Raw genomic sequence first — 22394 nt, 5'->3', positions numbered from 1 at the left:
AGTTCTCCATCTCATTCACTCAGGTGAAGCAAGAGGCAATAGATTTAAGTGCTACGGAGCATTTAGGTTAAACATATACAGCCCAATCCTACCCCCCCCCCTTGCTGTTGCAATCCTGCAAAAAATGGGTATGCTATGGTGGAGTGGGGGACAAGTATTGGGAGGTATCAGCAGGGAAAGGGTATTTAAATCTCTTTAACCCTGCATAAGCCTCTGGACCTGTCTCTTTGGATCGTACTAGTGATTGCACACGGGAAGGCCCAGGCCTTCCTGTCAGTAGCACACTACTCAGCATGTTGCCACAAGGTGCTTTACAGCTGATTTTTGGAAGCAGGCATTTTTTGGCAGCAAGCACCCACTGCCCATAGGATTGGGCATTGGGATTGGGCAGGATCAGTGACATTCCTAACATTTTCAGAACTGTTCACTAATAAAATAAGCTGCTTCAGGGGAATATCTCAGAGGTTTTCAAATGTCAAGCAACCCAACCAGCCACGACCTCTGAAAGGCCAGTGACAAATGCAAGTGACATGGGGGTAAACAGTTTATCACATAGAGCAGCGGTTTCCAAAGTCCTACTCAGACTTTGGGACCACAGACAAGTATTTGGGGGGTGGGGGTGGGGGTGGGGCCAGGGCGAGGGTGTCCCAATGGCACTACAGTGATCACAGTGCTGCAGGGACGGTTTGGGGATTGGAGCACACATCTGGTTTTTGCATGAAAACTGGAAATTGCTCTGATCCCCAAACAGAGTGATTTTTAGCATCGGGGAGGTCTGCAGAGGGGGCTGTGGGCCTCTTAAGAACACCTCCACTGGATCAGGCCAGAGGTCCACCTAGTCCAGCTTCCTGTATCTAACAGTGGCCCACCAAATGCCCCAGGGAGCACACTAGATAACAAGAGACCTGCATCCTGGTGCCCTCCCTTATTTCCTGGATCTTCCCCAAGGTCAGCGGGACCCCCCTCCAGGTAAGGGGGAAAATCCCTGGGTCCCTGCAGCGCTGCAGTGCTGTCAGGACACCCATTACTGGGCCACACCCCTTAATGGGGGATTGCCCAGTTTTGGTTCCCAATGGTGAGTCGCGATCCACTTTGGAAACCACTGACAGAGGACTAACCATTTGTGCAGGTGCAAAGGGCTGTCCTAGTCTTCTTAGGTGCAGTGGTTTTCTATCCATTCAGCTCTGGTGGTGCAACACCCAGTAAGGTTCCACCAATGCCACACCTGGACCAGCCACCAGTCCCACCAGGGCCTTCTCCCTGTGCTTGGATGAGCCTTATGGATGAACCTCAAGAGAAATGTTTTGCCACTATCACACAAAGACTATGGGCACAGAGATGGTTCTGGAGAAGAGCAGGGGGTCATTCTTTGGACTTTGGGTCCACAGCAGCTGCCCAGCAATACTGATCCAGGATGCTGGCCCTCATCCAGCTCCAAGAGCAAAGGCAGGATAGTGAGTCTATATAAGCCGGACCAGAGTGCCTAATGAGCAAACCACACTAATAGCTGTTCTGCTTGCCTGCAGAACAACTATTTCTCTAATCAGGGGGCTGAATTACATGGCCCTGCATTGTATCCAGGACTTCAGTTCCTGCATCCCTAAGGAGCAACCTGCTAAATTTAAAACTCTTCTGGTCAAATTAGATGACGAGACCTGTGATCAGATCTCCTATGCTTGAGAAATGTTAATGAGGAAAAAACAATTATTGGGGCTGCAATGCTGAAAAAGGAGAGTTTAACCACTCCCACCCATGCTGTTTTCCCAGTCCAAATTGGCAACCCAGAACAGCTATTTGCCTCATGGGGAAAAGACATAGGTACATATGGGGGTATGGTTGGAGGAGGGGAAGGCAAATCAAATTAGGTAAATTATACAGGTGAATGGATAAACCGTTGCCCAGAGCCCAGAGCTTTAGTCCCATCACTTACCATCACACATCTCCCACAGGTGACATGAGTCACAGGATCTTTCAGCCACAACACGGGTTCTGCAGTTTTCCTTGCCAACCAAAACATACTGCCTGCCCATGCACTCAAGCGCATGCAGCTTGCAAACAGTAAGTAATGTGTTTCTCTTGGTTCTCTGGTCTGTGACACAGATGTCTAAGGAGGAGCTGAAAAGGAAAGCAGGAAGTCACACTGCTGAACATGTGTCTGATCTTGGCACTCTTTCATTGGATGATCTGGCACAACTTCTCCTTAATTCTGACTAACCAAGTTCTCTGTCCATTAATTTAGCTAAGTTCAAACTCTACAAATACCAAATGACAGCTCATGATGGAACAGAGTAAGGAAGAGGAGCTAAGCTCGATGTTATTGCAGATGAAGCTCAAAGATTCTTCCAAAGCTCTCTCATTTATCATGGGCTCATGCCCTTCAAAATGTAATCTTTTGATAAAAATGAGATAGTACTGCAGACTTCAGACTCAACTTACTCACCCACATTCATAGGGCATCTTACACACACATTTGGCCTCCTGAACTTTTTCCCAGGGCTGGCAATCAGGCACTGCTGGTCTCGTATCTGGTCTCGTATCCACAGTGGACACTAAGGTGAAAGAAAAACACAACATCTAGAAGAGGACAGAAAAGGAGACAGCCTCTCAATCCCTTGCCTGTACCAGGAAATCTTTCTAGAGCATCCTCAACAGATGCCGGTCAAGCCTCTGCTTGAAGATCTCCAGTGAGGGAGAATCCACCACATCCCTTGGCAACCTTTACCGCTGCTGAGCTGCCCTGACCATCAAGAATTTCTTCCTGATGTTGAACTGGAATCTCCTCTCCTACAGTTTGTAACCAATGAATCTTGGTTCTACTCAGTGGCAGCTGAGAACAAATTTTTTCCTTCTTCCATATGACAGCCCCTCAGTTTTCTCTTCCCTGGACTAAACATACCAAGTTCCCTGAACCTTTCCATGCAGGGCTTATTGTCCAGTCCTCGGATCATCCTTATCACTCTTGCATTCAAGAAATTTGGAACAAGCATCAGCAACCAGTTCCAATTGCTCATCAGAATCCAATCTTTCATTATCAGTTATTAGGTAAAACAAACCAGGTTCAAATGCTGGTTTTAGATTCTGGTTTGGCTCTAACTCAGTGGTCTCCAAACCTGGGACCGCTATGCACCAAGAAAGCCCTCTCCAGCTCAACTGGAGCTTACCGTTCCACAGGGGAGCCTGCTATCTTCCTCTCTGATCTCCCCGACATGTTGCACTGGCCAGCCACTTCTGCATTCTGTTGCCCCAGAATGCTCTGCATCCAGATTTCCAGGCAGATGTGGCTGGTTGGCATGACATTTGGGGGAGATCAGAGAGGAAGGCAATAGGTTCCCCTGTGGAACTATAGGCTCCATTCACAAGGGGGAGGGGTTTTCACGGGCACTGGATCTGGCCTGTGGGCCAGAGTTTGGTGCCCACTGTTCTAACTAGAGTTACAATAAAGCACAGTACCTTGATTATGTAAATAACGGAAACTGAGATTTAGCCAAAAGCTAAAACTCTCATGCTTTTCCCCTGGTGCACGAAGGAGAAGAAAGAAAGGGAGCTGCACAAGCCTAAGGACCATGTAGGGTATTTTCACAGTACTAAAGCATAGTTCGACATTATGCCTGAACTGGCCTATTGCTTGGACTCTGCCCCAATACAAATCCCACACATGCCCTGCTCTGCCATTTGCACTTCAGGGATCATCACAGAGCCTCCCTCTCTCTATGTGCCTCGAGAGTGTTGGTTGCAGTGAACCCGTGCAGCAATAGCCCCAAAACTCTCTCATGGAAATCACCTTAATTCATTTGTGTTTCAGAACACCTTGAAAGTCACTTCCTCCCCCCCACCCCCCCAAAAATTGAGTAGCAATGCATTTTTCCTCTTTAAAAAAAAATCAAAATATGTAAGAACAAGTGGATAACAAACAAAATTACAGCTCAGCTTTACAGCACAACTACCATAAACCCAAACAGCTTTGATGACTGGTCTTGAGGGCCTTTAAGTCAATGTAAAAGTGCATCTTCCCCAAAATTAATTTAACACCCCCTTCTTTGGAATCTCCTGGGTGACTGGATCTGTCATTTCTCTCTAGTTTACAGTGAGGCACAGAGGAAGCTATTGATTCCTCTTGCTGTCTTGAGCGTCAGAAAGGCCAGTTACCTTTACTTTAAAATTTCACACAGAGACAGTTAAGCCAGCTCATCCATTTGTAATATATGCTCTTCAAGATGCACTGTTCTTCTGTACATCTTATTTTTATGTATCTGTTTGTGTTTTTTATTTTTCTCTTCCATCATCCACTTGGTCTTTCAAGCTCTTCTTCTGCCTCCCACTGCAGAGTAGTGAAGGAGTTGGCAAGTGGTGGACTTCAGCCAAAGTCAATCACCATGGAGCAGTAATGGGAGCACAGAATGGCAGAGAGGTGAGGAATTTGGACACCAGATTATAGAAGGACCCTGCTGGATCAGGGCAAAGGCCCATCTAGCCCAGCTTCCTCAGTCTCAGAGCTAGGAAAGAGGAGAGAGGATGCTGGGGCAGTTCCATAACAGTGACTGAGGCTCTGGATGCTGTCTCATGGCTGCTGCATATTTCAGTGATGCTGGGGACCACAGGAAATGAAGTTCCTGTGTATTTTACACACTAAGGGCGCTATCCTAACCAGCTTTCCAGCAGTGACAAAGCTGTGCCAATGGGGGGAGCATTCTGCAGTGGGGAGGCAGTCAAGGAGGCCTCCTCAAGGTAAGGGTATGTTTGTTACCTTACCTTGGGGCTGCCTTGCGGCTAGGTCAGTGCTGGAAAGTTGGTTAGGATTGTGTCCTAATGACTCTACCTCAGGGGAACGGAAATATTTCAAACCACTCACACCCTAGAAGGAAAGCTAGGTATCATCTTGCAAGGGCTAGCTTTCTTTTTAGTCCTGTGAAGATAACCAGTCAGTATTCAAAACACATTGGGACCACTATATGGAAGTATTCCTGCAGTACCACTAGTTTGTCAATGTGGGGCCGCCCCCTTTCTGATCTACTTGACGGCTCTGGGTCCAGCAAATAGTCTTCAGTGCACAGAATGTTCTCAAGCAGCTAAAACCGAGCATGTATCAGCACAATCAGTTCTTGGATTGGACAAAGACAATCTTGGAGCTCCAGGGAAGCTGCTCTGATCTTCTCCAGAAATGAGCCAACTGCAAAGTAATTAATGTTTAGTGCCAGAAAGCCAAGTGTAGAAAGGCAGGGCGTACCTCTTCTCCTGCACTGTATGTCATTGACATTTGGTGACCATTTCAGATTAGGTTCACACAAAAGGAGAGATGCTCCTTCCAGTACCATGTCACTGGGGCACGATAGTTTTATCTTCTCTCCAATATCATATGTAGGTTTCACTGGGTCTCCACTCAGCCCTCCTTCCAATTCAGGTAACAAGCAAGCTGTTTCTAAGGAATAAAGATGGGAACCAAAATAAAACATTGAATTTTCTAATGCAATCCTCAGTCTTCTTCCTGCTCTTTGTGTTTTTCTCCTGTTCCCTTTTCAGTTGTTTGCCCATTCTTTCTCTCCCTTCATCTTTTCTGTCTTTTGAAATGAAAAAGAGGGGAGATTTCGCTAGTGGGACCCACCTTAGTTTGTTTTGGGGTCATGATCTGCCACTTGAAGAATAACACTCTAAAACAAGGGCTTAGGTCAGTGATTTTCAATCAGTGTGCTGTGGCACATTGGTGTGCCGCAAAAAGTCCACAGGTGTGCCGCAGGGGTTAGGAGCACAGCAGATGAAAATAGCTGAAAAACTCTTCCTGGTTCTGAGGCTCTGTTTCTCAAACTGTGGGTCGGGACCCACTAGGTGGGTTGCAAGCTGATAGGTGGGTCCCCACTCATTTCAATATTTTATTTTTAATATATTAGACTTGATGCTACCATGGTATGTGACTGCATATGGGAAAATGTTATAGCTCTGGACTCTTCACAGGCTACTATGTATATTCTTTTCACAGTGAAAGTAAATGGAACTTACTCCTGGGTAAGTGTGGGTAGGATTGTAGCCTTAAATTGTTAAAAATTTTTCCTGCTTGAGGAAAATGTCACTTCTGGTCATGACATCACTTCCGGTGGGTCCCGACAGATTCTCATTCTAAAAGGTGGGTCCCAGTACTAAATGTGTGAGAACCACTATTCTAGGGCAACTGATTATAGTGATGAATTGTCTTTCCCCTCTTCTGTTGAATGAAGAGGCAGCCCAGCAGAGGAAGAGGGACAAAAAAATTGTTACTAGACAGTTGCCCTAGAAACAGAGCTGCAGAATTGGGAAGTGTCACTTGGAAGCAAGGGCTAGCTTTTTTTTTAGTCCCGTGAAGATGACTGGTCAGCATTCAAAACACATTGGGACCACTATATGGAAGTATTCCTGCAGTTCCACTAGTTTGTCAATGTGGGGCCGCTCCACTTTCTGAAACTCTAGTTGACTGCTCTGGGTCCTGCAAATAGTCTTCAGTGCACACAATGTTCTCACACAGCTAAAACTGAGCAAGTCTCAGCACAATTAATTCTTGGATTGGACAAAGACCCAGAAGAGGCCTCTGAAGGCTCCAGGTAAGAAATTGCAGGGAGCTTTGGGAGGCACCTATGTGGATCTGTATTCGCAGACGGTTAAATCCATGAATACAGGACCCGTGGATGCAGAGAGTCCACTGTAAATGGTGACTTGTGCTGCAAAGGCAGAGCTATGGAAACCTACTCTGGCAGTTCATCTGCCCCATGATCCACTTGAAGCCTTCACCACATGTAGCTACAGGATCTCCCACTAAACCATATCCATTATTGCAGGTGTACAATATGCTTTTCCCCATAGGGTATGATGAATCAGCATCCTAAAAGGAAACAGATATCACTGAATCAATGGATGCAAGGTTGACAAAGAGCAGTAATATCTGTGTATCAGGCCAATGACACACCTATTTCAGTACTTTAACTGGGCAGGGAGGGAGTGCGAAGACTGGGGGAATAAGTGGGATGGAGAGGAGGCATGAGAGGTGGATCTGGTGGTAATGGTGTACACCAGATCTTATCCTCTTCATTTTAAACTTCCCCCCTTTTATTTCCTTGGATATATGCCACCAAAGTAGGTGGCATATGTCCGAGAAGTCCCATAGGCAGCCCCAGAGATTATGCAGAGCCACCCCATTTGCCTTTGGGTTGGCCCCCTCCACCACTGGATGCAGAGTGCACCTTTTTGGGGTGGCTGCATTGGCGTGGATGGCAGGGGATAGAATTGGGGCCCAAGTTTGTTACACACGGGACATGGGCTAAGGAGAACATGCTCTTATGCTTCACCTACTTGTACATATCCATTTTCCAAGGGAGGAGGCGATGGGCAGGATTCTGTGCCAAACGAAGATACATCAAAGCAGTGTGGTTCTATGGAACTATAAGCAAAACATTTTAAAATACTTTTTTAATTGTGAAAGTCCATGACTTCTTTTTTTTCCAAAGATCAAGGGGTGTGTCGCTCTTCATTTCAAAATGGCTCACTGCTCAGAGAGGTTTGTTCTATTAAACTTCAATTAAATGAAAATTATAATGTGTGTGGGGACACACACATCCCAAACAGGAACAAGCATTGTGTGATGCTTGCTAGTTTCATTGTTCTTTTTTCTGATTCTAGTTTAAATAAAGAGTTCCAAACCCTTGAACCTCCCATGAAAATGTTGATGTGGAGCTTATGCTTTTTCCAAGTGTGATGACTGAGCTTTCCTTGCTCTCCTCTTTTCCCCGTCTATCATTTTTGAAATTGTCACCATTACAGAAGGGCTGCATGGCCAGGCAAATGGGTAGTTTTGAGTTTTGCTTGTCTTCTTAGGCTGGCAAGAGAAGAACAACAGACTCTAGCCAGCCCAGCACACTTCATTTTTGCCTACCGAAAATACTGTAGCTCCTCATCTTCACATTGACGGGTTTCAACTGTTTCTCCGATGCAGGACCTTCCACCACCACTAGGATATGGATTATTACAGCTTCGACTTCTTGATTTCCTTCCTTCTGTACAGGAACTCCATGAGGACCAGCAGCTCCATCCTCCATCAATGACTCCTATTGAATTACAGGGAGGGTCACCCTTCATTTCACTCATTATCAGACAAAGCACACTTAAATAGCCCATCGCTAAACCCAGTTGTAGCATTTTTTGTCTCTTAGCTCTAGAAGGAATAACCTGAATTCTGGACTATGTCTGTTCATCAGGCATATTTGTTTTCCTTGGCTAATGATGGCCAAGCTACTGCTTTCAGTTGTCCAGCTACAGGCTTCAGTTCAGTTGCTCCCACTTTTAGAAGTGAAGGTGGCTAAGCTGTTAACTGCTGCCTGCCTATATTCCAAACAGAGGTGCAACTACTTCAGCACACAGTGTGCAGAATATACTACTGGCAGCATGTGGAACTTTTGCCAAATCCAAGCCAAAGGTGATATGTTTGCAGTGGCTCCAAATACTTCAAATTTCATTGTCATAGAGGATTACCCATTGCTCAAATGCCTTTAATGTTCAAACAGAAGAGAAATTATTTACCTGACTGGTCTTGGACAAGAGTTCCTAGTTCACAAGCTGCTCCAAAAGTATACGGTTTGCAGAAACAGAGGCACTGAGTTCCATCGACGGCTGGTTGGCCGCCATTTTGGCATGGTTGACACTTGCAGGGATCATTCTCACTCAGGTACTGTTCAATGGCTTGTTTCAGGTGATGCCTTTTGACTGAGGCACAAGGTACTTCTTTCACCAGCTCATATAATGGTGTTAGCTATACATAGTGAGCATATTCAGCTTCAGAGAACACTTGGAATAATTCAGTCCAGAGCATGATCAATATTCCCTCTTACCCAAAGGAGCTCAGGAGTTAACATGATGTACAGTCCAGATAAAGTCAGCAGTTAACTCCCATTGATTTCAGCTGTAGAGACCTAAACCCATGTTAATATTTCCACTGAAAACCAAGTTTCAGTGTCCTTTGCTTTGATTGGATTATGCCAATGAAGCAATCTCCCACGCAAGAGCGGGCTGGCCCAAACCTGCTTAGCAACAGAGGTATCACTTCAGACTTTTTTCCAATACATACACCCCCAAAAGGAATACAACCCTCCTTCCTTCCTCCCCCCCCATCGATATTGCATTTTTTGATCCACACCCTTCTGCTAACTTCCTGCCTTTGAAACAAAAGCTCCAAGAACAGAGTCTTCAGTTGCTGGTCCAGTGAAACTTTTTTTCAGTCTCATAAAGCTAGGTGGGTCCTGACAGAGTTTTGTTTTAAAAAGTGGGTCCTGGCACTATAAAGGTTTTGGAAACCTGAGCTACATGCTTTATTTAGCAGAGGGGCCTCAATCTGCAGACAAGCTACAACGCTTACAGGGAAGCCCACTGTGTTCCTTCTAAAGTGCCTCCCTTGGCAAAGTATAGCAAGGTCAGCAGTAAGTCCTTTCAGTTTCAAGAGCAGTGAATAGAACCACAATGGTGTCAGATCAAGTGACTGAAAAGGCAAGCAGACTGGTTTTCAAAACTGGGAGAAAGCGAGATCAGCTCTTTCACCCAGAGTGATAGAGTTGGCCAGTCAGGTAGCAATGATTGTAAAAAGATGTACTGGGTGCCGTTATATGGCAAAGAAGAATAGTGTGGGGTTGAGCTACAGGACAAGGATCGTGTGAACCTTCTCTAGGCCCCTTTCCCCATCCTGAGGCTTCTCAGGATGTCTGCCAGTTTGATTCTTCTTCCATCAAATGAAAATAAACCCATAACAGTTTTCACAGCCTAGGGAGGCTCAGTGTGTGGCAGTAGAACTGCAGGGTCAACACTGAGAGTTGACATCTTTGGGCAGCTGCTGTGGTCCCAGAGACCACACCCATAATCTTAGTGTGGTGGCAGCAAAGTGTCTCTCTCAGGGCCCAATCAAGTAGGAGGTCAGCTGTCAAGGGCCACCTGAAGTCATGAGGCAGGCCTAGGGCACAAAACCACACCCACTCCTCAATTCCATAGGTTGATCATCAGAGCCAGCTTTAAGCCAACTGGACCAACTGCTCTTAATTGGGCCCTGCAACTAAAGGGGTCTCACACTAGAGTATTCTATTCTTGTATGCAATTTTATATTAAAATGTGCTTAGATCCATTTGGTTCATTAACTCATATGCACGTCTTAAGTGCACATTTTGATTGCTTTCCATTCTGCCATAGAAAATTATAATAAATTTTATTCATATCTCTAAGATTCTACAGATCTTGGCTGTAAATCTGGGGCGCCGCAAAGAATGTCTCCAATTGGGCCCCGCAGCTTCTAAGGCCAGCCCTGCTGATAATTCCTCTGAGAACACAGCCTACGTAGTGTATACATTGTATGCATATAGGCTTTCTTCACGTGACTGGGACTCTTGCAGTCTGCAAGAGTACCAAATCATCTGTGCAGAATCCACACACATCACATGCACAGAAGTTCAGATCAAACACGTGCAGTATCCTGAGCTTCACAGGATACCTGAACTCAGCATTCCATCCTTACATCTGGGTGGAAAAACTTCATTTAATCAAGGGAACAAGTCCAAGTCTTACCTTCTGCTTAATTACTCTAGGATAAAAGGACACAGATCTAGCCCAAAATGAATATCGTTGAACGTTTGCTACAGGATTCTGTATGTCCAAGTAACTTAAGCCAGCAACAGCTGCTGGACTCCCTCCCTCTACAAATGGCTCAGTTTTAATCTGATTGCTATGGGAGCCTGAAAGAGAACAAACAACATATGAAAACTAGGCATTTTATATTGTCAATGATGACACAGCATGTACTGTTAACAAGCAAAAAGGGCTCATAAATATTATGTTGGCAATCTTCAGTCTCAAAAGACTATGGTATCGCGCTCTGAATGGTGGTTCTGGAACAGCATCTAGTGTGGCTGAAAAGACCGATTAGGGAGTGACAATCCCTTCCACACTGGGAGCAAGTGCAGTCTGTCCCTGGTCTGTCTCCCTGGCTATGGGCCTTCCTTCTTTGCCTCTTTGCCTCAGTCTGTTGACCAAGTGTCTCTTCAAACTGGGAAAGGCCATGCTGCACAGCCTGCCTCCAAGCGGGCCGCTCAGTGGCCAGGGTTTCCCACCTGTTGAGGCCCACTGCTAAGGCCTTCAGATCCCTCTTGCAGATGTCCTTGTATTGCAGCTGTGGTCTACCTGTAGGGCACTTTCCTAAATCAAGTAAAGCATTTGGTGGTAAGGCCTCAGTACAGGGCCCATGAGAGGGGGGTGCAAGGGTAAATTTTACCCAGGCTACAGATCAAAAGCAGGACCCAGGAGCCAAAGGAGGGAGCCGAACATTTCCTGGGATCTTACATTTTCTGACCTCACCAGGGACCATAAGCCCAGGGCAGGGGGTACATCATATCAGGGTCCAGGGTCTAAAAGGCAGCCCAGGAGCCAAAGGAGGGGAGACAGAAATTTCCTGAGATCTCAGAAAATGTTTGCGTATATTGTGTAAAAACCAATTCACCATGTTCCATCACACACTAGAGTGACCAAGGAAGAGAACACAGGATGAAGCTTCCAAGGTAAAAATTGACTTAATTCTCAGTGGCTAGGATCATCAGGGCAGGGTGCAAGTTTATTCCCAATATAGTTTCCATACTTTCTCCCATGTAAATTAGTGGTTGTCACTCACTCTGGTGGAGTAAAGTACAGCACTGTCCTTCATGCTGTTCTTGAAGGGAAAGCAACACTTGCTCTCTACTCCATCAGGAAGTGGCCCTTACTGTAAGTACCAGGTTGGCGGGGTTCCTGAGGGCGAAGTCCTGCATTGGACCGCCTATGACACCTCTCCCCTACCCATAGTGGGTGCCGACACTGCCTCCAGTACTAAGAATACACAGGCTGACCCAGCCTGGTGGGCCCTGGGTGGAATGAACATAATCCTTCGTTTGGTGCCCTCCCTGGTTCATTCTGATGCCATCCCTGCTCACTATCAGAGATCCACATTGAGTTCTATCTCTCAAGTGTCCTTGCAACATGCAATCTCTCCCTCTGTCTACATCCATATCCACCACGACAATGGGAATTTTGCTATTTCCTTCTTATTTATTCACAAGTTTTATATCCTGACTTGTACTTCTAAGAACATACAAGGTGGCTTATAACTTAACTCAAAACCAACAAGAGCAGAACATGAAAACATAGAATTACCAAAACAATACACAATAAAACAGTAGATGGAACAACAGAAACACTGCCAGCAGCAATAAAATACCAATGTCATTCTTCACAAAAAGGCTGGTCGAATATAATCGTTTTAACCTGGTTGTAAATCTCAGCCTCTATAAATCTCTAAATAAGACAGGAGCCACCCAGGCATCTCTGGAGAGAGTGTTCCACAATCAGGAGACAACCACAGAGAAGGCCCTATTTCCTGTCATTGTTCTCCTAACCTCTGAAAGGATTACTGGATTACCCTGAAAAGGGAGAATGAATGAGCAGGTTCCTAGGCAATCTTTTAAATGGGTTTAAATCTTTTAAGTGGTTCCCCAAGCTTACCACCAGAGCAACACCCTCTATGCTGCAGATGTGGAGCTTGGCACCCAGAAGTAATTGGCGATTATGCTGGACAAGGACGCAATGATATCACCGCCATATACTTCCAGGCTGTGAGACCATGAAACGACCATGAAAACAGCAGTAAGAGGCTCAGGGCAGGCAAGTGGGCGTTTTGGGCAGCAAAACCTCAGGCATGGAGCTTCTGCCTTGCTCTGCAGTATTGCTGCCAAGTGGCTCAGGGGGTAAGAGCCCCACGACATTCCTGAGCGCTCACTGTGTTGCCCCATGTACCTGCACCTCACAGTCTGGGAACCACAAAGTTATGGGAAACAACTAATTCCTTTTGTTAGAAAGGCTGATGGTTAATAGTCCTTAGCAGACACTGATGTTCCTTTATAGAAGCAAATTGTTAGGAGATGGTATCTCCCTATAGAGTTACCATCAGTGTCATGAATGGAAAAGCCACTGGGGAAAGATCCCACATACAGGCCCACTCCAATACTTTGAAGTAAACCAGGAAACACATTTCCGCCTAGTCTTCGAAAGCAGCTCCACACATTGTACAGTGTGTGGCAGTAATCAAGACTGGATATTTTCAGGCTGCTAAGAACTGTGGCCAGGCTCTATTTCTCTCTCTCCAGGCTGGTACACGAACCTCCTGTAATTACTTCTGCACAATGACTGAAGAGACATTCTTAGAATGACGCTGAAGCTCACATGACCCAACTTGCCTTAGTGCAATATCCAATTTATTCATTTTAATGGCCGCTATTGATCAGCAAACCTTCCAAAGAACATACACAGTCATTTACCTGACGCTTGCTGCAATAGCTCATCCAGTTTGGTGCACTCAACTTTTTTCTTTTTTACAAAGAAAAAACTCCAGCCTGATGAACTGCATTTGTGCATATCCACAGTGCTCACACCTAATATAAGAGACACCTGTTAGCCTTGACAATGCAATCAAAAAGTAAAGCAATCGTTTCAAACAGGCAGAATTTTCTGTACAAAAGTGCCCTCAGCAAAAGGCAGACTGGACATGTACTGTCACTTAAGAGACCCCATCCATGCAGAGGGAGGCAGGAAGCTAAAGCGGTAGCATTTTGAACTGCCCACTTCAGACGGTGGATGGAGAGACATATTTTTTTAATCTTCTCACACTCAGAAAACATCTTGCCTCTAGTCAACAAGCAAATCAGACATGGGCTGGAATGAAACCTTTCCTTCAGTGTGCTCATCTATTACATACAGTTTTTTGTATGGAGAAACATTCTAAAATAAGACACCACACGTGCAATCTGAAATGGAACGGACCAGAATTTGACTTCCTCAGTTTACTGTCTCTTGCTGCACAATGTTCAGATTCCATCTAAATTTATTACAGGGATTTTAAAGTTTGCTATCCTACTGTTCTGCACAGCTAAGGTTTCCAAGGCAGCGCATGGTTTTACTGTTGCTTTATTTTCATGTATCACAGGAAAAACTAAGAGAATTAAAAACAATTCAGTTTATTAAAAATAACAGTAGAATTCAGAAGTGGAATAGTAAGATTATGAATCAAACAAATCTGGTCTTGCTGACTAAATATGTTTTTAACTAGTTCCAAGTTTTAATCATGACCCATTAAGCTGGGGCAGGGTTTTCTGCTGCCTGGGCACCACCACAGAAAAGGTCCTTTCCACAAATGCTCACTCACCTGACTTCCAAATATAAGAGCACACAAAACAGGGCCACCTGGAAGACCTTACCAGCCTTCAAATCCACGGAATGCTTAGGGAAAAGAGAGGGATCGTGCTGAGTAGTGACCTCCTCACCTTCATGCATTCAGCAGATGGTGATAACAAGCCCTCTGTACCTGCAGACATGTAAACACATATGCTCTTCTGATTCAGGAACCCTTCATGATCAGGGATCCCAACTGTACCTGTAGAGCCTATGTATATACTGTACATTTCTACAGGTGTAGAGCCTTGTCCTTTTCTTCTGCTGAATATGGAGATCAGGTTTGGGCCATTGGGTGTGATCCTGCCTCCACCCTCATATTCAGTCATTCCAGATCTGAAGGTAAGAATAGGGTTACAGAGAGGACAGAGTCATCTGGAAGTAGGTGGTCCTAAGATATGGAACATGGTATAACTTTGGGAACATTGTGTAAGGTTTCCAGGTACGCCACAATCAAAGCCCCAATGTTTGCATTTGAAATCATCTGTGCTTCAAATATTTGATCTGACATGGATAAAACTCAGCAAGTTTTGCGTTCAAGTTTTGCACCAAATATTGTTTGGGAGATCCACTGCAGAATCAGGGAGCCCCACTGTGCCAATACTCAGTCTGCAAAAGTGGCAGCACAACACCAGACTGACCCAATAACAGGTTGTGGTCCAATCCAGCAGGAACACACAGCTCACAGTCATTTTAATGTGGCTCACGCAAAGGACTTTCCATTGGGAATCAGAACAAAGACATTTTCCTGCATTTCAGGAAAACAGAGAATAATAGGATTACTCTGTTGTGCAGATGTGAGAATGGAAAGTGTTATCTTCACAAATCACATCTTTTGCTAATAGGAATAAATGCCCCAGCACATTACCTTTGCTTTTGAGACTATCTGTAGCCACATGGAATAGAACTTTGTAATGTCCTCCCAAAGATCCAGACTGCAGAAAATGTGTTCCAAAACGCTCAATTAATCTTCGGTATGCATTGTATTCATAGAAGCTGGGAAGGTTGGCAAGCTCCCTCCAGAAAGGCTCAGCAAGAGTTAAAAATTCAGGCCGGTTATTGATGAACTGAGCAACTTCCACCTGGTTCTCAATAACCATAATGTGGTTACTCTAGGAAGATGGAACTGAATCAGGAGGTTGTTTTCAAAATGGTGAAGGCATTTCTAAGAGACATGCAGAGCTCATATCTATCAGGTTTATTGACTAGTAGGTTTTAATGGTTCAGCATATTGGCTGATTCTTTGGTTTCAAAGTTCAGCCATCAGTGAAAGAGAATCATTTCATGCTTTTATTCAATGAGGTATGATCAATGCATGGAAACAGTTTTCAGGTACAGACTCCTCCACTGAATGAGTTTGCTACAAACCTGGGTGCAAATCCTATGTACCTGGGGTCACTCACATGGTGCTTACCAAACTTACAAAAGTTAGAGTCTGGAAGCGCAGAATGGACCTTCTGCCACATTCAAAAGTCCTCTTCCCCTTTCCCCCCCTTCCTAGGGTGACTGGTACTTTCCACTTACAGTTCTATATAAATTGTCACCATTCTAGAACTACTACAGTATTACTTTTGTTCTGTAATTAAAGTTTTTACCTGATCAGAACAAAAGTAACTGTTTAGAGACGCAGTTTTCAAACTGGAGATTGTTATGTCCAGAAAAAACCCTCCACGTCTCTGCAAAGTCTACGCTGAATGCCCCACTACTTAGTGTATATATACCTTTGAATGGCTTTCTTGATGCTGATTTGTTTTGTGCTGACGGAATGAATTTTCTGTGACAAGTGACTCTGTATGCTTCATATAAGCCCAGGAACTGTTGTAAAATTCTGTGCTGAAGTCATTCTGAACTTGCACCTGTAAAATAAATAAAATAAAAACGTTTCAGTGAAGCACATTTTCCTACCCTGACTCAGTCCCCATAACTTTCCATCCCTTCTTCCAAAAAATAAAATAAAATATAAATATAAAAATTGTTCCCTCCCCAAACAAATCTATGTCCAAAATCTGAGTTTCATTTGGAAGTTATTTTGCAAGCCCTAAAGGGGAGCAAACTAGATGCAACAGGAAATACACGTGTCTAGACCAGGGGTGGGCAAACTTTCAACTTTAGGGGACCCTGGATCTTTAGCAATTGTGTAGGAGAAAGAATTTCAGCAAGTACAGCTTTTCATCTGTAAGAGTTGAAAGTTTGCCGACACCTGGTCTAAACCATCTTCACCTACAAGGGAAGGCCAAGGTGATCCAGCATCGAAACTCACTTCCAAATTCTGTATCACATCCCCAACCCCCTCCAGTGTTGCACATGCATCCCTCTAGCACACACCATTCTGCCCACATCCGCTTGTGCATACATTCTGTTGCCTGACAGCCTTTTTATTTATTTTATTTAGATGTATGATGCCTGATATGTTTGAATATGTGTTTGAATACATGGCACTGGGTGCTTGCCAGGAAATCAAGACCCAGGTCAGTAAAATGACTTTAGAACTGGTCTGATGGGAACAGGCCATGAGGAAAGCCACACATTTAATTAGTCAAAACAATCACCCCATCCCAGTCTAGCAGGCTGGCTTGTATGAATGTTTGTCTTTTGTTTTTGAGGCAGCAACTTCAGTTGACCTCATAGATGGGCCAGCCCACCAGTGTGCTATTTTTCTATGTACAAGGAGGGTTTTTTTTTCATGGGCATACCATTCAAGCACAGTTCTCTACCTGTATAATTAAATATATCAATCCAGAAAAAGCTTCACAACTTACTGCTGCTGTATGTATATGGCCATGAATGTCAACAAACGTTTGCTGGGTTGGGTCCATGCATTATTATTACACACTATAAACCCAGAAGATAAGGCAGGGAAAAATAATTCAGCATTATTGTTTTAAGAGAATCCTGAAAATAATTCTGAGATAAGATAAAATGCACACACCTGGAATGTGTAAGCAAGGATACTGTCACTCAACCTATAATATTCTCTCTGGTCACCACTGAAAACCTTTCTGCACTGCCCACCAAAACTCTTGGTATGAATGACTTCTCCTTTGCTCTCTCCAGTAAGGACATCAAAGCTGAAACCAACAAAAGGTGAGAGATGACAGCACAGACTGTACGGCACAGGATTTAGAAATATCAGGTGTTAACATTACATTAGGAGATGATATACAAAACTGAATTATGCAAAGAAAGAAGAGTATTGTATCAACCACAGAGAGCAGTCCCTGCTAATTCTGATGCATTTGTCTCTATGGCAACTGCCCCTGCTCAGTTACTTACAGAAAATTAATGGCACATGGAAAGCAACAATGGCCAATCCCATCCCATCTTTTATTTTTGTTCATTCTGCATTGGGACCATCCACAAGGCTGAAGGCAGGGCCACCTACCCATGAGGTTGGATGAATCCGTTGCTTTGAGTGGCAGGATGGGGGAGGCAGTGAATTGGTGGGAGGGACCTGCACCTTGCACCTGCCTGCCACCTCACCCTGCCCACTATTGGAGGAAATTAAAAATAGTTTCCTCTTTGGGCGGAAGCAGAGTAGCTTAAGCTGCAGACCCCCCCCCCTTTGGGTATCACCCCAGGGAACCTCCCTCACCCGGCTCACTGCTATTCAATAAAAAAGACAAAGAGGCAATGGCTTGTTAAAGTTGCAAAAAAGAAGTTATTTACTTACAGTTCCATTGAGTGTATATTTACAGCATCTGCTTAGGATCATTGGTTCAGCTAACACTTAGAGATAGCAAGGCCCTAGAGCTGCCTCGCCCTGCATGCCTTCTGCTCAAGATGGCCTGGGCATCAGAGCCCTGGTGTGCGCCATCTTAACAGGTCAGTTGTCAGAAGACAAGAGGAAGTGCTCAGAGGAGAAGGGAAGGATAAAGGGTTAGGGCCACACCCCACAAGGATCACAGAGAGAACAGGTAGAAAGGTCAGAGTCACTGGGCCATGGCTTGACCCCTTCTGGACAGCATCCAGCCGCCTCTGGACAGCAGAAGGAGTTGCTCCAACTCCAACACTCACTGCCTATCTAACTGCTTCACTCATTGTGCGCTCCAATTTTCTTCTTGTTTGCTAAGAACGAATGAGAAGAGGATTAGAGTAGCAGTAGTGATTCATATCTTCCTCTAGCTTCACTGCTGTAAGCAGATTCAGAACACACTGAACCCCTACCACTTTCACGGATCAACACAGACTTGTGACAGCAAGTTGACCCATAGTGGCTGCTGGGGCTTACGCCAGAGCAAGGGGATCAGTGTACCCTGATTTTGAGGAACCCTCCAGCAGCCAAAACTTCTCCATGGGATGCAGTGGAAGTCATGCTGGCACCACTGCATTGCTGCATGGGGAGTTAGGCAGGATTGAGTTGTGTGAATATTAGGGCACAATCCTAACCAGGTCTATTTGGAAGTAAGTTTATTTTGTTCAGTGGGGTTTACTCTCAGGAAAGTGTGGTTAGGATTGCAGCCTTACAGCCCAATCCTATGCACGTCTACTCAGGAGTAAGTTCCATTAGAGTCAATGGGCTTACTCCCAGGAAAGTGTGGATAGGATTGGGCTGTTAGTCTCTCAGTCTCCCATCTGCAACATGGAGTTAAAACTACTGGCCCACTGTACAGGTCTGATTTAAGGTATACTGAGATCACTGTTGCACCGATGTGCAACAGAGGGTAGGGGAGCAGGTCCCTCTTCTGGTAAGCTGATGCACACAGATGAATGCCAGCATTTCCACTCTGAGACTTCTAGATCCCCAGACTGAGTTATTGTGTGGGCCTGAATTCTCAGTTTTGAGCAACCTGTTGCACAGGTCAAGACCAAGATGCTCCCATACTGCCTGTGTTTTTATCTGGCTAGGCTCCATATCTGATCCTATGAGACACTGTCTCAGTACAGTTCAGAGGTGACAGAGGTGGCATGGCATCTTCTTTCGAAGGAACAATGGTTCCATTTGAACCTTCACACCATTGCTCTCCAATCTCCATGCAAGAGATAAGACGCTTCCACTGATCAAGCATCCTGTGGCTATCAATGACCATTAAAGAAGTATCTTTACCTAAGCTGTAGAAAAGTCCTTTTCCCCTCATTTTGTACAGCCATTATATGACATCTATGGAACATGTGGTACCCTTGTTTTGCACTATATAAATGCTGGGTATTTTTTGTATCGTAATTAATCAATAAGTACAATCATGACAAATACAAAGAAACTTACCCAGCTCCGGTAAGCTCTACGTTTGGAGGAGGCTTGAGAGGCGGCTTGATGTTTTCACACACTGTCTTGACCCCATCACATCGGTCTTCATCAGCACCGTCTTCCTCACAGTCATGATCTCCGTTGCATACCAATAATGTGCTAATGCACTGCCCTACAAGAGTGAAGACAGATGCTAGCCCCAGTGAAGAAACCCCTCGTCTTGTTTGGAGAACAGACCCAACCCTGCGACGATCCAAAGGTTTTTCCAATATTCTTCACAAACTGTGCTCCCTGTAAGGAGTCCATGGCAGTGCATGGACTCCATCTCTTCCTGCACACCATTGTGGCTATATCTGGACACTCCGCAATTACATCATGTATCATCAACAAACATCTAGGTTGCTGATCTCTGTGGAGCTGGGCAGTTCAGTGGGAACCCTGCTCACATCCTCATCAAAAGACCACACAGAAGCCATCCAGTGCAGAAGATAGCTTGCTTGGAACATATCTTTGAAATTGCACAAGACAGGGCTGGAACCAGAGTTAGCTCCACTGACTTTCTAAGTATGTAACTATAAGGCCTTCACTTTGACCTTTCTTTATAGCAGTTCTGGAAACATGAAAATAACTCTGCTCCTTCGTCTTGTTCCCATCTCTGCACCCACTTCATTAAGATTCCACACAATGGATCTCATCCTGCAACCCCTACTTTTGCTACTTCACCCAATTGCGTCCTGACCAACATCTTGATTAAGACCTCCTTCTTTCCTAGATCATCATCTGCTTTGGCTCAAGAGGGAGCAAATCTCATTGGCTTCCACTGTAGAATTGGGAACAGGTCAGTTGTGTTCTTGAATCAATATACCTGAAGAACATCTAAAACGATTGCCACAGCCATCCTCTGTTGGGCACCCTCTTGTAGGAACACAAGGACGGGATTCAAATGAGCTCCCATGACATGGAGATCCTCCAAACTGTCCATAAACAGCTATAGTCCGTCTGCGAATCTAAATTCAAAACCGTTCTTTAGGAAACCAGATAGGGCATTTTTTGCATGTTTGCTCACAAAACATTGGAAGGACATACCCTTCCTTGCAGGATACTGTTAGTCAATGGATTGAGGACCTTTGAACTTTATCAACATTTGAATGTCTGGTTTATAAATGACAACTATGTATGAACATATTTTTGGACATTTGGAAGTCTTTTAAAGAGATTTACTAATAGATTGCTTATTGATATAATTATTAGCCACCTTAGGGCCCAATCCTATCCAATTTTCCAGTTCCGGTGTAGTCACACTGCAACCCCAAGGTAAGGGAACAAATGTTCCCATAGACTAAGGAGGCCTCTGGAACTGCCTCCCCGTCACAGGATGCGATGCAAGCCCCATTGGCATGACTGCACCGGCACTGGAAAATTAGATAGGATTGGGCCCTTAAACATTTTCTCCAGCATAGGAAAGGCAAGTTAGAATCTTTTAAATAATAATACTTATTGATTGTTTATTAATATGTTCTGTAACCTCTATGTACTTTATTCATATTATGTGTTTTTCCTTTATTGTTCTGGGATTTGTAATTCACGAATAAAGGAAAAAGGAAAAACAGTGTTTGCTCACCAAACCAGAAGTAAAAAAAAACAACCATTTCTTTTAGTGAAACCAAAGCATAGTTCCCACTGTGTATGCTTCTTGGTCTGGCTGTCTTGCATGTTTGCTCACTGCAGTGTGGATAACCAAGAGCCCAATCCTACACATAGTAGTCAATTGAACTTACTCCCTGAAAAGTGTGGGTAGGATTGTAGCCAAACGCTGGGGAACCAGAATAGACTGAAGACAAAATGTTGTATACATGAGAAGGGGTAGGATTTGTGTACTTGGTGTTTCTTGATCCCCTTGCAAAATTGGATGCATCCTTTCATGTACAAACCAATGGTGCTGATTTCATGCAGTGTGCTTTTGCTGCGTGTGAGGTTGCCAGGTTGCAAGCAGATTGTTTGCTTTTACACACAGCAGCAGAGTGGAAGATGTAGTCACTGCAATTGCTCCTCTCTGTTCTGAGCTCTGTCCTTTTGCCAGGCCTCTCTCTTCCCTGCTGCTGACTGAAGGAAAAAAAAACATTGGGTGCTGCAGGTAGGGAAGAAGTGATGACAAAAGGGCAAAGGATGAAATGTTAGCTATAGTAGGCTACCTCATTTCCTGCTTTGTTGCAATGATTAAAGACAAGCTCTAGTTCTCCAAATTGTAAACTGAGAAGTGTAGCCTAGGCATGCCAACTAAGGGCCCAATGCTATCCAACTTTCCAGCACCAGTGCAACCTCAATGTAGCCCTGAGGTAAGGTTGCAAATGTTCCCACACCTTGAGGAGGCCTCTGGGACAGCCTCCCCATCACAGGAAGTAGTGCATACCCCACTGGCACAGCAGTACCAGCACCAGCACTGGAAAACTGGATAGGATTGGGCCCTAAGGTTGCAATCTTAAACACACTTTCCTGGGAGTAAGCCCCTTGAACACAATGGGACTTACTACTGAGTAGACTTGCATAGGATTGTACTGTAAATATTTAAAATGCTGAACAAGACCAACCCTGGTGTTGGGACCCCAGCGGGGTTGCAAAGCCTCAGTTGTGGGGTTGCGGCAACTTACAGGAATGAAAAAGGTTGAAGACCACTGGACTAGAGCACCACCAGGTAAAGTGGGAGGCATGTGGTGTACCCCTTCAAGTACTAGGTGATTGTGTCCCAGTCCTGTGCAGGTTCTTAGCAATTGTGTTATAATAGCTTTCACTAGTGCCAGGCTTCATGGTAACTTTTCTTGCTGTCTCTAATAAGAATATTTGGTTACAGTGAATAGTGCTGGGAGGGTGTTACGGGGGCAGGGAGTGGGTAGTGACAGGGGCAGGGAGTGGGCAGGTAAGGTCCCAGAAGGGAGGCAGGACCATTGGTGGGTCTTCAGTCTCAGTTTAT

The 22394-nt window shown here is 44.8% G+C and overlaps 1 protein-coding gene across 1 annotated transcript in view; it reads right to left on the bottom strand.

The window, feature by feature from the left end:
• C7 (complement C7) overlaps positions 1-22394 on the bottom strand; it is a 30081-nt gene that overhangs the window by 2060 nt on the left and 5627 nt on the right. The window contains exons 4-17 of the mRNA XM_066614819.1: positions 20292-20433; positions 19445-19598; positions 17171-17309; positions 15963-16097; positions 15110-15353; positions 13332-13445; positions 10558-10724; positions 8536-8764; positions 7892-8063; positions 7312-7399; positions 6712-6844; positions 5225-5416; positions 2441-2549; positions 1931-2115 (exon numbers count right to left, since the gene is read on the bottom strand). Of these exons, the coding sequence (XP_066470916.1) occupies positions 1931-2115; positions 2441-2549; positions 5225-5416; positions 6712-6844; positions 7312-7399; positions 7892-8063; positions 8536-8764; positions 10558-10724; positions 13332-13445; positions 15110-15353; positions 15963-16097; positions 17171-17309; positions 19445-19598; positions 20292-20433 (2203 nt within the window). The remainder of the gene's footprint in view (positions 1-1930; positions 2116-2440; positions 2550-5224; positions 5417-6711; positions 6845-7311; positions 7400-7891; positions 8064-8535; positions 8765-10557; positions 10725-13331; positions 13446-15109; positions 15354-15962; positions 16098-17170; positions 17310-19444; positions 19599-20291; positions 20434-22394) is intronic.

The sequence above is a fragment of the Tiliqua scincoides genome, chromosome 2, assembly GCF_035046505.1.
Source record: "Tiliqua scincoides isolate rTilSci1 chromosome 2, rTilSci1.hap2, whole genome shotgun sequence".
NCBI lineage: Eukaryota > Metazoa > Chordata > Lepidosauria > Squamata > Scincidae > Tiliqua > Tiliqua scincoides.
The sequence above is the reverse complement of the archived record's forward strand: the minus strand, read 5'-3'. Positions and strand labels throughout refer to the sequence as shown.